General features: G+C 47.9%; 1 protein-coding gene across 1 annotated transcript in view; it reads left to right on the forward strand.

The window, feature by feature from the left end:
• Positions 1 to 6,112: 6,112 nt before the first annotated feature.
• Positions 6,113 to 15,742, forward strand: part of ehbp1 (EH domain binding protein 1) — a gene marked incomplete at its 3' end in the record, with an annotated part of 223,343 nt that continues 213,713 nt past the window's right edge. The window contains 2 exon segments of the mRNA XM_045215207.1: positions 6,113 to 6,476; positions 7,741 to 8,213. Of these exon segments, the coding sequence (XP_045071142.1) occupies positions 8,110 to 8,213 (104 nt within the window).

A 15,742-nucleotide genomic window follows, 5' to 3' on the forward strand; every position in this document is an offset into this window, starting at 1 on the left:
GTAAAACACTGTATTGGATGGTAAAACACTGTATTAGATGGGAAAACACTGTATTAGATGGTAAAACACTGTATTAGATGGAAAAACACTGTAATAGATGGTAAAACTACACCGGCTCTGACTCTCGTCGAATGTGGCAGGGCTTGCAAACTATTGCGGACTACAAAGGGAAACCCAGCCGCGAGTTGCCCAGTGACACAAGCCTACCAGACGGGCTAAATGCCTTTTATGCTCGCTTCAAGGCAAGCAACACTGAAGCATGCATGAGAGCACCAGCTGTTCCGGACGACTGTGTGATCACGCTCTCCGTAGCCGATATGAGCAACACCTTTAAACAGGTCAACATTCACAAGGCCGCCTGGTCAGACTGATTACCAGGACGTGTACTCAGAGCATGCGCGGACCAACTGGCAAGTGTCGTCACTGACATGTTCAACCTCTTCCTGACCGAGTTTGTAATACCTACATATTTCAAGCAGACCACCATAGTCCCTGTGCCCAAGAAAGCGAAGGTAACCTGCCTAAATGACTACCGTCCGTAGCACTCACATCGGTAGCCATGAAGTGCTTTGAAAGGCTGGTCATGGCTCACATCAACACCATCATCCCAGAAACCCTAGACCCACTCCAATCCGCATACCGCCCCAACAGATCCACAGATGACGCAATCTCAATCGCATGACGCAATCTCAATCACACTCCACACTGCCCTTTCCCACCTGGACAAAAGGAACACCTATGTGAGAATGCTGTTCATTGACTACAGCTCAGCGTTCAACACCATAGTGCCCACAAAGCTCATCACTAAGCTAAGGACCCTGGGACTAAACACCTCCCTCTGCAACTATATCCTAGACTTCCTGACGGGCCGCCCCCAGGTGGTAAGGGTAAGCAACAACACATCTGCCACGCTGATCCTCAACACGGGGGCCCGTCAGGGGTGCGTGCTTAGTCCCCTCCTGTACTCCCTGTTCACCCACGACTGCGTGAACAAGCACAACTCCAACACCATCATTAAGTTTGCTGACGACACAACGGTTGTAGGCCTGATCACCGACAACGATGAGACAGCCTATAGGGAGGAGGTCAGAGACAACCTTTCCCTCAACGTGAGCCAGACAAAGGAGATGATCGTGGACTACAGGAAAAGGAGGGCCGAACACGTCCCCATTCACATCGACAGGGCTGTAGTGGAGTGGGTCGAGAGTTTCAAGTTCCTTAGTGTCCACATCACCAACAATCTATCATGGTCCAAACACACCAAGAAAGTCATGAAGAAGGCACAACAACGCCTTTTCCCCCTCAGGAGACTGAAAAGATTTGGCATAGGTCCCCAGATCCTCAAAAAGTTATACAGCTGCACCATCGAGAGCATCCTGACTGGTTGCGTCAGCGCCTGGTATGGCAATTTTGTACTTTATTTTATTTAGTAAATATTTTCTTAACTGAATTTTCTTAAAACTGCATTGTTGGTTAAGGGCTTGAAAGTAAGCATTTCACAGTAAGGTGAACTACCTGTTGTATTCGGCGCATGTGACAAATAAAATGTGATTTGATTTGATTTAAAACACTGTATTAGGTGAGAAACACTATATTAGATGGAAAAAAATCCATATTGATTTATAATTTTTTACATTTCTCTCTTTGGTTGTTTTTCTCCCATTATGACATATTTGGTTAAGACTTAATTTGAAGGTTACCTACGAAGGTTACAACAACGACTTCCAAAGTGGTTGTTGACAGGAAAGCTTTACGTATGGGTTATACATTTGTTATGAAGTCCTTATGTAGGTAGCCTACCCTTCAAACAAAGCACTCCCCATATGGCTGTCACGCCCTGACTCAGGGGACTCGTATATGTTGAGTCAGGGTGTGTATATTTCTATGTTGTGTATAATCTATGTGGTTTATCTAGTATGTATATATCTATGTTGGCCGGTGTGGTTCCCAATCAGAGGCAGCTGTCGCTCGTTGTCTGATTGGGGATCATACTTAGGCAGCCGATTGGAACTGTTTAGTTGTGGGATCTTGTTCCGTGTAAGGTTTGTTCAACCTTTGGACTTCACGTTTAGTTTCGTTTGTTGTTTTGTCGTGTGTTTATAAGTTAAATAAACATGTACGCATATCACGCTGCGCCTTGGTCTGACCCGTCCTTGAACGAACGTGACAATGTCAGCTATAGTTTAGGCTACCTGTTCTCCTATCTAAGTGATTTCAACTCGGCTGGTCTTATATCTCAAGGGATGTGCTTTGTTAACAAGTCTTGTTAAGTGCTACACTACAGAACCAAGCTCACAGGAACTTCCCCTGCTTTAAGGGTTAGACTTAGATATTGGGATGCGTACCAAATGGCACCCTATTCCCTATATAGTGCACTGAATTGATAATAGGGTGCCATTTGGGACATAGACTACATAGCCTTGGAATTGTTATTGTTGCCTCTTTATAGAGGGGCAGAGGAGGGGGGAGGGAGAAGGCTGAGGGTGAGAAGGGGGGGGGGTGAGGAGGGAGGAGGAGGGTGAGGAGGAGGACGGTGAGGGGTGAGGGGTGAGGGAGGGCGCTGGTAGCAGTTAAGAGTCCACTCATATCAAACACCTCTTGTGGAAGCTGACACACACACTCACACACACACACACACTCACACACACACATTCACACACACACACACACACACACACACACACAATCACAGTACACACCTCCCTCTTTCCTTCTCACCCTGACAGACACAAGGCGGTGTTTAGTGCCAGATTGCCACATCAAAGCATTCCTTGACCTATGAGACATCAAGTGGTTAAATCTGTCTGCAGCCATCTACCCCCTGTTAAATCTGCCTGCAGCCATCTACCCCCTGTTAAATCTGTCTGCAGCCAGCTACCCCTTGTTAAATCTGTATGCAGCCAGCTACCCCCTGTTAAATCTGTCTGCAGCCATCTACCCCCTGTTAAATCTGCCTGCAGCCATCTACCCCCTGTTAAATCTGTCTGCAGCCAGCTACCCCTTGTTAAATCTGTATGCAGCCAGCTACCCCCTGTTAAATCTGTCTGCAGCCATCTACCCCCTGTTAAATCTGTATGCAGCCAGCTACCCCCTGTTAAATCTGTCTGCAGCCAGCTACCCCCTGTTAAATCTGTATGCAGCCAGCTACCCCCTGTTAAATCTGTCTGCAGCCAGCTACCCCCTGTTAAATCTGCCTGCAGCCATCTACCCCCAGTTAAATCTGTCTGCAGCCAGCTACCCCTTGTTAAATCTGTCTGCAGCCAGCTACCCCCTGTTAAATCTATATGCAGCCAGCTACCCCCTGTTAAATCTGTCTGCAGCCAGCTGCTACCCCATGTTAAATCTGTCTGCAGCCAGCTGCTACCCCCTGTTAAATATGTCTGCAGCCAGCTAGCCCCAGTTAAATCTGTCTGCAGCCAGCTACCCCTGTTAAATCTGTCTGCAGCCCGCTACCCCCTGTTAAATCTGTCTGCAGCCAGCTGCTACCCCCTGTTAAATATGTCTGCAGCCAGCCAGCCCCCGTTAAATCTGTCTGCAGCCATCTACCCCGTTAAATCTGTCTGCAGCCAGCTACCCCCAGTTAAATCTGTCTACAGCCAGCTACCCCCTGTTAAATCTGCTCCTCACCTACACCACATTCAGAGTGAGGGGTGTGTGTGTGTGTGTGTGTGTGTGTGCGTCTGTGTGCATGCGCGTGTGCGAGCGTGCGTGTGCGTACTGTGTGCGTGCGCGCGTGTGTGAGCGAGCGAGCGAGCGTGCGTGTGTATGTGTGTGCGTGCGTTTGAGTGTGTGTGTGTTTGTGTATCAAACTACAGTGAATCCTTGCTGACAGAGAGCATGCTGATCAATAGAATTATGTATTGTGTAATATTATCCAGACACCACTTGCCTCCGTTTTGTTGTTGCTGTTGCAATCTTAGATATTTGCAATATTTGAGTAGTCTCGGAAATCCCAAACCATGCTGGAACATTGATAACATTGTGGGATGCAACCTGTCTGTCTAGAGAGACTAATATTAGAGAGGTGGAGGGCAAGAGACAGAGAGACAGAGAGACAGAGAGAGACAGAGAGACAGAAAGAAAGAGAGAGACAGAGAGAGACAGAGAGAGACAGAGAGACAGAGAGAGACAGGGAGACAGAGAGACAGAGAGAAAGAAAGAAAGAGACAGAGAGACAGAGAGAGACTGAGAGAGACTGAGAGAGACAGAGAGACAGAGAAACCGAAAGAGAGAGACAGAGAGAGAAAGAGAGAGACAGAGAGGCAGAGAGAAAGAAAGAGAGAGACAGAGAGAGACAGAGAGAGACAGGGAGACAGAGAGAGAGAGAGAGACAGAGAGAGACAGAGAGACAGAGAGAGACAGAGAGACCGAGAGACAGAGAGACAGAGAGAAAGAACGAGACAGAGAGACAAAGAGAGACAGAGACTGAGAGACTGAGAGAGACAGAGAGAGACAGAGACAGAGAGACAGAGAGACAGACAGAGACAGACAGAGACAGAGAGAGGCAGACAGAGAGAGACAGAGACAGAGACAGAGAGACAGTGTGCTATAATATACGAAAACAAAATATACCAAAGGTGACACAATTACTGACTGGCTGTCTATTGAATATTATGAAAAATACCAACACCTGTTTTCACTGAGCAGCTTACTAAAGTGATAGGGGAACTCTGTACAACTGCCTAACCCCAATGGTCTAAATCTAACCTCAGATTTAAACCGAAAAGATACTGCTGCACAACAGACAATACAAGAACAGATATTCATTTCCTGAGTCTGGGGGCGTGAGGCGGACATTGATTTCAGCAGGGGGGAGGAAGGGAGGGAGGGGGGAGGGAGGGAGTGGGGGGAGAGCGGGAGGGGAGGAGGGAGGGAGGGAGGGAGGGAGGGAGGGAGGGAGGGAGGGAGGGAGGGGAGGGGGGTGTTTTATGTGGCACCCTATTCCCTATATACTGCACTTCTGGTCAAAAGTAGTGTACTGTATAGGGAATAGGGTGCCAAATGTCCCTTTTACATGTGAAGAGGATCCTTGGCAGGGACAAGGCTAACGCTCTAATTTATGTGACACCGAGACAGAAGGAAATTGCAACTTGAAGGCATCCTCATTACAAGCCTCGACCTAAGGGGACGTGTTAGTGTTATGATACAATGATACAGCGCCAAGAGCAGGCATTAGCCACATGGTAATATGGTAATAATCATATGCATGAAATTAGAGGTAATGTAAGACCTTATTTCTCTTCTAGTTTGGAGGTATAAATGATTATTTTTTTAATTGGCAATGGTTTCACTATTGAAGTCATATCAAATAAATGAAATATATTTTATAAAGCCCTTTTTACATCAGCAGTTGTCACAAAGTGCTTTACAGATACCCAGCCTAAACCCCCAAAGAGCATGCAATGGAGAGGCAGAAGCACAGTGGCTATGGAATGGCACTACCAACACTATGATTGTAGGCTATATTTGATTGATTGTATATTTTATGGTTTTCTGTTAATGTTAGTACCAGACATAATAATAATAATAATAATATGCCATTTAGCAGACGCTTTTATCCAAAGCTCATGCGTGCATACATTTTTTTTTGTGTATGGGTGGTCCCGGCGATCGAACCCACTACCTTGGCGTTACAAGCGCCGTGCTCTACCAGCTGAGCTACAGAGGACCACGCCCCCGGGACATCAATCTACCTTCTGAAGGGAGTTTGTGAATTACTTACCTGTCCCTAACCCTAACCCTAGACCCCATTCTCATCCTCATTGGTACCTGAAACTAAAACTAAAAAAGGTTAGATTCACATTTCGAACCTCCACAGGTAAGTCACAATTATGTGAACAATTTGTTCCCAGTGTCAGTTGTCATCGACCAATAAAATGAGACTTTGTTTCAGTACGGGGCCCCCATGACTGTAAGTCGCTTTGGATAAAAGCGTCTGCTAAATGGCATACTATTTACTATTTACTATTTATAATTTACTGTACTCAGAGCTGTGATGAAACGTATTTGATTGATTTGTCATTCGACCAATTCAAAGAGACCTCATGAATCATTCAACACTCCAGAGATGACACACGGAATGGACCAATGGTAGGCTCCCGGGGGCGTTTCTTCCAGGCATAACGTAACGGTAACACAAGTCCTCCAGTGTAGGGAAAAAATTATGGAAGGGTGAGTGTGGACTGTGTCAGTAAAAATAGGTTGTTGGAATTTTACGCCAGGGTTGGAATACTTTTTGTCTACAACCACAAATCCATCTGTCGTCTTGAAATTGAGCTAATCTTCACGTAGCTTCTCTTCTCACCTGGGAGGACGCCCCGAATCCTGTTTGCTGGCGGTCCGGACAACTATTTCCGCTGTGTTTTCCATGTTATGATGGCTAGCACTTGCTAGCTGAGTGGCTGGTACCGCTGCAATGCTAGGTGATAATTAGATAGATCGCTTTTTAGCTGAACAGTTTTAGTGGATATTTAAAGGTAAGTAGCTATCACACATGTTAGCTACTCGTTTCAGTCCTAGCGTTGTGTTGGCAAGCAGGTAGATAGCTAGATACGCTAGACGCAGCAAAATTGTAATTCCGATTGGTTCAGTGCGGCTAGTTAGTAGGCGAGATAGCTAGCGGATTGTGCGGTAAACCAGCCCCAGTTTTAAGTTTCAGTCAATGCTTGTTGCAAGCTAACCGAGTAGCATGTTATGGCTAGCTTTTAGGTTTCCCGTTCAAGTCCCATTTATTTAGCTATTGTCTATCTTATTAGCTAGTTAGGTAGCTAAGATAACAAGCTAACGTTAGCTAGATATCCATTGGCTGAAGCCTAGATTTAAACTACCTAACTAACTACACCTGGAACTCTCTCCATTCTGTGTCCGTGTGGACCTATCCCAGGTTATGTATTGCTTTCCTTTAGCTAGAATATGTATTCAATTTCTATATATCTACTGTTAGCTACCTAGCTACCTATGTAGCTATCAAGTATTGTAACTCGAAACGTGACAGATAGTAATCACTGATTGAGCTACAATGTAGCGGCCACCACCAGCTTGTCACTTATTAGAGTTTTTCAATGGGACTCGGTGTTCTGGAATGCCACACACAATGAAGCCAGGGGATAGCCCTGTAACGTCACCGCCAGTTTTTTTCTCTGGTAGCTAGTCCTTATTTGTATGACACTTTTCGTTAGCTATATTTATATTAGTCAAGAAGACTGTTTATTGCCGGGCAATAGTCATCATATGGGTCATGTATTGCTTTGCTAGGTGACAATGTAAAGTTAGCTAGTTATCTGTCGATTTTATATTGTTTTGCAAGGATAACGCATGAGGTCAAATACATGATGCATCTGCTGATGATTAAACAAATATAACTGTCTTCTAGCTAAAATCTAATACAGGTAGTATAGTTTCAGTTTTATGACATTCTGACGTGTTATGGTGTGGTCTACCCCAAGGAATGTGGAGTGGAATGTGGAGTGGCCAAACCAAGATCCGAGATCCACAAGCTATGATGAAAGTCTTGCGTTTCGGTTATCGTAATCCAAATACAGTAGTAATGCAATAGCAGTCTAACAGTTATTATGATGCTGATTTGCCCATACTGCTTGTATATCGTTTCACCTTTGTCCGTGTGTGTTGTGACACACAAGCCGCAGTTACTGCACAATTTCCAGTGTGTTCGTTGCAGCAGGCAGCCCCCCCGCTCTCCCTCCAACGTTGCTTATAACTCTGTCCCTTTCTCCTATTTAGGTTTTTCGAGACAAAGGATAAGGATTACCTAAATTTTTATTATTCTGTAAAGTTATTTTTCACTACTTTTACCACCATGCACACCGTCAGATGTGACAGCCACCACGGCAGAGATTCCACGAGCCTTCAGTCGTTTTTTTCGGGATGTTTTTGAAGTCATGTCGCCACCACCGGGAGAGAAACCGTTGACTTTGGATTGTGCCCCGTTTTCTATTTTCCTGGTAAAATATTAACTATGTATCTAAGCAACAGCTTGGATTTGTTTGGATACGTTTAAACTTTCAAGTGAGTGGGACTGAAATCGACGAAAGGAAACCCCAGCACGGGACAAGTAATACACAAACGATCCTTTCCCCCTAAATAAATATCATGGCATCGGTGTGGAAAAGATTACAACGTGTGGGGAAACATGCGTCCAAGTTTCAGTTCGTGGCTTCCTATCAGGAGTTGATGGTGGAATCCACAAAGAAATGGTGAGTTGGGCCATAGACTACACACACACACACACACACACAGTAATGGCTAGTAGTGAGTATTGTAGTGTTTAGGTAAGTAAATAGACAGGAGAGTTGGGACATAACCTGCAGATATGTTTCAATAGTAGCGTGCCCTGGGCCACTGGCATGACTAACATGCCTAACAGGCCTGCGATCCGGGACAGATGTTAACGTGTTGGAGAATGGCATGACAAAAATCTCTAAGAGTGAGGAGATGGGAGGGGAGGAGATGAGCTACAGTCAGAACAGTTTGTTGTGCTCTCAGAGGTGTGTTTGACTCTCTTCTCTAGAAAGCCCCTCAGAGGTGTGTTTGACTCTCTTCTCTAGAAAGCCCCTCAGAGGTGTGTTTGACTCTCTTCTCTAGAAAGCCTCTGAGGTGTGTTTGACTGTCTTCTCTAGAAAGCCTCTCAGAGGTGTGTTTGATTGTCTTCTCTAGAAAGCCTCAAGGCTTCTCTAATTTCTTTCCCAATTAAACAGTAAACCATACTTTCTTCCAGATTACTCACTTAGCCACACATACAATCAGTGGCCAGTTTATTAGGTACACCACCCCGTTCTTGAAAATGGTTCGCGCCTACAGGCAGTGAGTCACGTGGCTGTGGCTTGCTATATAAAGCAGGCAGACTGTTAGTGTACGATTTTGAATGTTAGAATGGGCAAAACGAGTGACCTAAGCGACTTTGAGTGTGCAAGCTAACAGGCGGCCCACAAACAGGTACAGGCTGGTGGTGTAATGGTGTGGGGAATGTTTTCCTGTCACACGTTAGTTCCCTTGATACCAAGTGAGCAACGTTTCCATGCCTCGAAGAATTCGGGCTGTTCTAGAGGCAAAGAGGGGTCCGACCCGGTACTAGATAGGTGTACCTAATAAGCTGTCCTCTCAGTGTATAGTCACACACACCTTTCCCAACCCTGGCGCGGTGGGATGTAGCTTGCAGCCCTGGCAAGGTGTGTGTGTGTGTGTCAGAGAGAGGTGCATGTGTGACTTTTCACATGTGATATTTCCCATGGCTGAAGTGTGGTCAGTTAGCTTAACACTCTGAATAATGGGGTGGCAGAGCCACACACATCCTCTCTCTCCGTCTCTCTCTCCCTCTCTCCCCCTCTCTCCGTCTCTTTCTCCCCCTCTCTCTGTCTCTTTCTCCCCATCTCTCTGTCCCCCTCTCTCTGTCTCTCTCGCTCTATCTCCGTATCTATCCTCTCGCTCTATCCCCCTCTCCGTCTCTCTCTCTCTCTATCCCCCCTCTCCCTCTCTATCCCCCCCTCTCTCTCTCTCTCTCTCTATCCCCCTCTGTCTCTCTATCCCCCTCTCTGTCTCTCTCTATCCCTCTCTGTCTCTCTCTCTCTATCCCCCTCTCTGTCTCTCTATCCCCCCTCTCTCTCTATCCCCCTCTCTCCGTCTCTCTCTATCCCCCCTCTCTCTCTCTGTCTCTCTATCCCCCTCTCTCTCTATCCCCCTCTCTCTGTCTCTCTATCCCCCTCTCTCCGTCTCTCTATCCCCCTCTCTCTGTCTCTCTATCCCCCTCTCTCTGTCTCTCTATCCCCCTCTCTCCGTCTCTCTATCCCCCTCTCTCTGTCTCTCTATCCCCCTCTCTCTCTTATCCGCCTCTCTCTCTATCCCCCTCTCTCCGTCTCTCTATCCCCCTCTCTCTCTCTCTATCCCCCCTCTCTCCGTCTCTCTCTATCCCCCTCTCTCCGTCTCTCTCTATCCCCCTCTCTCCGTCTCTCTATCCCCCTCTCTCTGTCTCTCTATCCCCCTCTCTCCGTCTCTCTATCCCCCTCTCCCCGTCTCTCTATCCCCCTCTCTCTGTCTCTCTATCCCCCTCTCTCCGTCTCTCTATCCCCCTCTGTCTCTCTATCCCCCTCTCTGTCTCTCTCTATCCCTCTCTGTCTCTCTCTCTCTCTATCCCCCTCTCTGTCTCTCTATCCCCCCTCTCTTTCTATCCCCCTCTCTCCGTCTCTCTCTATCCCCCCCTCTCTCTCTCTGTCTCTCTATCCCCCTCTCTCTGTCTCTCTATCCCCCTCTCTCTGTCTCTCTATCCCCCTCTCTCTGTCTCTCTATCCCCGTCTCTCTATCCCCCTCTCTCCGTCTCTCTATCCCCCTCTCTCTGTCTCTCTATCCCCCTCTCTCTGTCTCTCTATCCCCCTCTCTCTCTTTATCCCCCTCTCTCTCTATCCCCCACTCTCCGTCTCTCTATCCCCCTCTCTCTGTCTCTATCCCCCTCTCTCCGTCTCTCTCTATCCCCCTCTCTCCGTCTCTCTATCCCCCTCTCTCCGTCTCTCTATCCCCCTCTCTCCGTCTCTCTATCCCCCTCTCTCTGTCTCTCTATCCCCCCTCTCTCCGTCTCTCTATCCCCCTCTCTCCGTCTCTCTCTATCCCCCTCTCTCCGTCTCTCTATCCCCCTCTCTCCGTCTCTCTATCCCCCTCTCTCCGTCTCTCTATCCCCCTCTCTCCGTCTCTCTATCCCCCTCTCTCCGTCTCTCTATCCCCCTCTCTCCGTCTCTCTATCCCCCTCTCTCTGTCACTCTATCCCCCTCTCTCTCTATCCCCCTCTCTCTGTCTCTCTATCCCCCTCTCTCTGTCTCTCTATCCCCCTCTCTCTGTCTCTCTATCCCCCCTCTCTCTGTCTCTCTATCCCCCTCTCTCTGTCTCTCTATCCCCCTCTCTCCGTCTCTCTATCCCCCTCTCTCCGTCTCTCTATCCCCCTCTCTCCGTCTCTCTATCTCCGTCTCTCTATCCCCCTCTCTCTCTATCCCCCTCTCTCCGTCTCTCTATCCCCCTCTCCCTCTCTCTCTATCCCCCTCTCTCCGTCTCTCTATCCCCCTCTCTCCGTCTCTCTATCCCCCTCTCTCCGTCTCTCTATCCCCCGCTCTCCGTCTCTCTCTATGCCCCTCTCTCCGTCTCTCTATCCCCCTCTCTCCGTCTCTCTCTCCCCCTCTCTCCGTCTCTCTCTCCCCCTCTCTCCGTCTCTCTATCCCCCTCTCTCCGTCTCTCTATCCCCCTCTCTCCGTCTCTCTATCCCCCTCTCTCCGTCTCTCTCTATCTCCTCTATCTCTCTCTATCCCCCTCTCTCTGTCTCTATCCCCTCTATCTCTCTCTATCCCCCTCTCTCTGTCTCTATCTCTCTCTGTCCCCATCTATCGCTCTCTATCGCTCTCTATCTCTCTCTCTATCCCCCCTCTCTGTCTCTCTAACCCCTTCTCTCCGTCTCTGTATCCCCCTCTGTCCATCTCTCTCTCTATCCCCCTCTCCCCGTCTCTCTATCCCCGTCTCTCCCTCCCAATGCGGTCAGTCATCTTTCAGTTCTTCCACAATTAATCTCTTGAACCGACAGAACCTGGGTGTCTGATATAACAGACCAGACATGACCCTGGGTGTCTGATATAGCAGACCAGACATGACCCTGGGTGTCTGATATAGCAGACCAGACATGACCCTGGGTGTCTGATATAGCAGACCAGACATGACCCTGGGTGTCTGATATAACAGACCAGACATGACCCTGGGTGTCTGAAATAACAGACCAGACATGACCCTGGGTGTCTGATATAGCAGACCAGACATGACCCTGGGTGTCTGATATAGCAGACCAGACATGACCCTGGGTGTCTGATGTAACAGATCAGACATGACCCTGGGTGTCTGATGTAACAGACCAGACATGACCCTGGGTGTCTGATATAGCAGACCAGACATGACCCTGGGTGTCTGATATAACAGACCAGACATGACCCTGGGTGTCTGATATAGCAGACCAGACATGACCCTGGGTGTCTGATGTAACAGACCAGACATGACCCTGGGTGTCTGATGTAACAGACCAGACATGACCCTGGGTGTCTGATATAGCAGACCAGACATGACCCTGGGTGTCTGATATAGCAGACCAGACATGACCCTGGGTGTCTGATATAACAGACCAGACATGACCCTGGGTGTCTGATAGAGCAGACCAGACATGACCCTGGGTGTCTGATATAGCAGACCAGACATGACCCTGGGTGTCTGATAAAACAGACCAGACATGACCCTGGGTGTCTGATAGAGCAGACCAGACATGACCCTGGGTGTCTGATATAACAGACCAGACATGACCCTGGGTGTCTGATAGAGCAGACCAGACATGACCCTGGGTGTCTGATATAACAGACCAGACATGACCCTGGGGGTCTGATATAACAGACCAGACATGACCCTGGGTGTCTGATATAACAGACCAGACATGACCCTGGGTGTCTGATATTTAAAGACCAGACATGACCCTGGGGGTCTGATATAGCAGACCAGACATGACCCTGGGGGTCTGATATAACAGACCAGACATGACCCTGGGTGTCTGATATAACAGACCAGACATGACCCTGGGTGTCTGATATAACAGACCAGACATGACCCTGGGGGTCTGATATAACAGACCAGACATGACCCTGGGTGTCTGATATAACAGACCAGACATGACCCTGGGTGTCTGATATAACAGACCAGACATGACCCTGGGTGTCTGATATAACAGACCAGACATGACCCTGGGTGTCTGAAATAACAGACCAGACATGACCCTGGGTGTCTGATAAAACAGACCAGACATGACCCTGGGTGTCTGATAGAGCAGACCAGACATGACCCTGGGTGTCTGATATAGCAGACCAGACATGACCCTGGGTGTCTGATGTAACAGATCAGACATGACCCTGGGTGTCTGATGTAACAGACCAGACATGACCCTGGGTGTCTGATATAGCAGACCAGACATGACCCTGGGTGTCTGATATAACAGACCAGACATGACCCTGGGGGTCTGATATAACAGACCAGACATGACCCTGGGTGTCTGATATAGCAGACCAGACATGACCCTGGGTGTCTGATATAGCAGACCAGACATGACCCTGGGTGTCTGATATAACAGACCAGACATGACCCTGGGTGTCTGATAGAGCAGACCAGACATGACCCTGGGTGTCTGATATAGCAGACCAGACATGACCCTGGGTGTCTGATAAAACAGACCAGACATGACCCTGGGTGTCTGATAGAGCAGACCAGACATGACCCTGGGTGTCTGATATAACAGACCAGACATGACCCTGGGTGTCTGATAGAGCAGACCAGACATGACCCTGGGTGTCTGATATAACAGACCAGACATGACCCTGGGGGTCTGATATAACAGACCAGACATGACCCTGGGTGTCTGATATAACAGACCAGACATGACCCTGGGTGTCTGATATTTAAAGACCAGACATGACCCTGGGGGTCTGATATAGCAGACCAGACATGACCCTGGGGGTCTGATATAACAGACCAGACATGACCCTGGGTGTCTGATATAACAGACCAGACATGACCCTGGGTGTCTGATATAACAGACCAGACATGACCCTGGGGGTCTGATATAACAGACCAGACATGACCCTGGGTGTCTGATATAACAGACCAGACATGACCCTGGGTGTCTGATATAACAGACCAGACATGACCCTGGGTGTCTGATATAACAGACCAGACATGACCCTGGGTGTCTGAAATAACAGACCAGACATGACCCTGGGTGTCTGATAAAACAGACCAGACATGACCCTGGGTGTCTGATAGAGCAGACCAGACATGACCCTGGGTGTCTGATATAACAGACCAGACATGACCCTGGGTGTCTGATATAACAGACCAGACATGACCCTGGGTGTCTGATATAACAGACCAGACATGACCCTGGGTGTCTGAAATAACAGACCAGACATGACCCTGGGTGTCTGATAAAACAGACCAGACATGACCCTGGGTGTCTGATAGAGCAGACCAGACATGACCCTGGGTGTCTGATATAACAGACCAGACATGACCCTGGGTGTCTGATAGAGCAGACCCAACATGACCCTGGGTGTCTGATATAACAGACCAGACATGACCCTGGGTGTCTGATGGAACAGACCAGACATGACCCTGGGTGTCTGATATAACAGACCAGATTGGGCTATAATGTATGTCTCTTTACGTCCTGCAGATGTAAAATAGACAGTGTTGTTTTTGACCTTTTCTCTTCCCTGTGATGAATCCTATTCCCTACGTAGTGCACCATTTCTTTTTATGGACTCGGGAGACGCAAAGGTCGAGAGCCATGCGTCTTCCGAAACACTGTCTCGGCCGGAAAAGTAATAAATACACAGTGAGTAATGATAACCTGGCTATATACACGGGGTACCTGGCTATATACACGGGGTACCTGGCTATATACACGGGGTACCTGGCTATATACACGGGGTACCTGGCTATATACATGGGGTACCTGGCTATATACACGGGGTACCTGGCTATATACACGGGGTACCTGGCTACAGTGGGGGGAAAAAAGTATTTAGTCAGCCACCAATTGTGCAAGTTCTCCCACTTAAAAAGATGAGAGAGGCCTGTAATTTTCATCATAGGTACACGTCAACTATGACAGACAAATTGAGATTTTTTTTCTCCAGAAAATCACATTGTAGGATTTTTTAATGAATTTATTTGCAAATTATGGTGGAAAATAAGTATTTGGTCACCTACAAACAAGCAAGATTTCTGGCTCTCACAGACCTGTAACTTCTTCTTTAAGAGGCTCCTCTGTCCTCCACTCGTTACCTGTATTAATAGCACCTGTTTGAACTTGTTATCAGTATAAAAGACACCTGTCCACAACCTCAAACAGTCACACTCCAAACTCCACTATGGCCAAGACCAAAGAGCTGTCAAAGGACACCAGAAACAAAATTGTAGACCTGCACCAGGCTGGGAAGACTGAATCTGCAATAGGTAAGCAGCTTGGTTTGAAGAAATCAACTGTGGGAGCAATTATTAGGAAATGGAAGACATACAAGACCACTAATAATCTCCCTCGATCTGGGGCTCCACGCAAGATCTCACCCCGTGGGGTCAAAATGATCACAAGAACGGTGAGCAAAAATCCCAGAACCACACGGGGGGACCTAGTGAATGACCTGCAGAGAGCTGGGACCAAAGTAACAAAGCCTACCATCAGTAACACACTACGCTGCCAGGGACTCAAATCCTGCAGTGCCAGACGTGTCCCCCTGCTTAAGCCAGTACATGTCCAGGCCCGTCTGAAGTTTGCTAGAGTGCATTTGGATGATCCAGAAGAGGATTGGGAGAATGTCATATGGTCAGATGAAACCAAAATATAACTTCTTGGTAAAAACTCAACTCGTCGTGTTTGGAGGACAAAGAATGCTGAGTTGCATCCAAAGAACACCATACCTACTGTGAAGCATGGGGGTGGAAACATCATGCTTTGGGGCTGTTTTTCTGCAAAGGGACCAGGACGACTGATCCGTGTAAAGGAAAGAATTAATGGGGCCATGTATCGTGAGATTTTGAGTGAAAACCTCCTTCCATCAGCAAGGGCATTGAAGATGAAACGTGGCTGGGTCTTTCAGCATGACAATGATCCCAAACACACCGCCCGGGCAACGAAGGAGTGGCTTCGTAAGAAGCATTTCAAGGTCCT

The sequence above is a fragment of the Coregonus clupeaformis genome, chromosome 1 (assembly GCF_020615455.1).
Source record: "Coregonus clupeaformis isolate EN_2021a chromosome 1, ASM2061545v1, whole genome shotgun sequence".
NCBI lineage: Eukaryota > Metazoa > Chordata > Actinopteri > Salmoniformes > Salmonidae > Coregonus > Coregonus clupeaformis.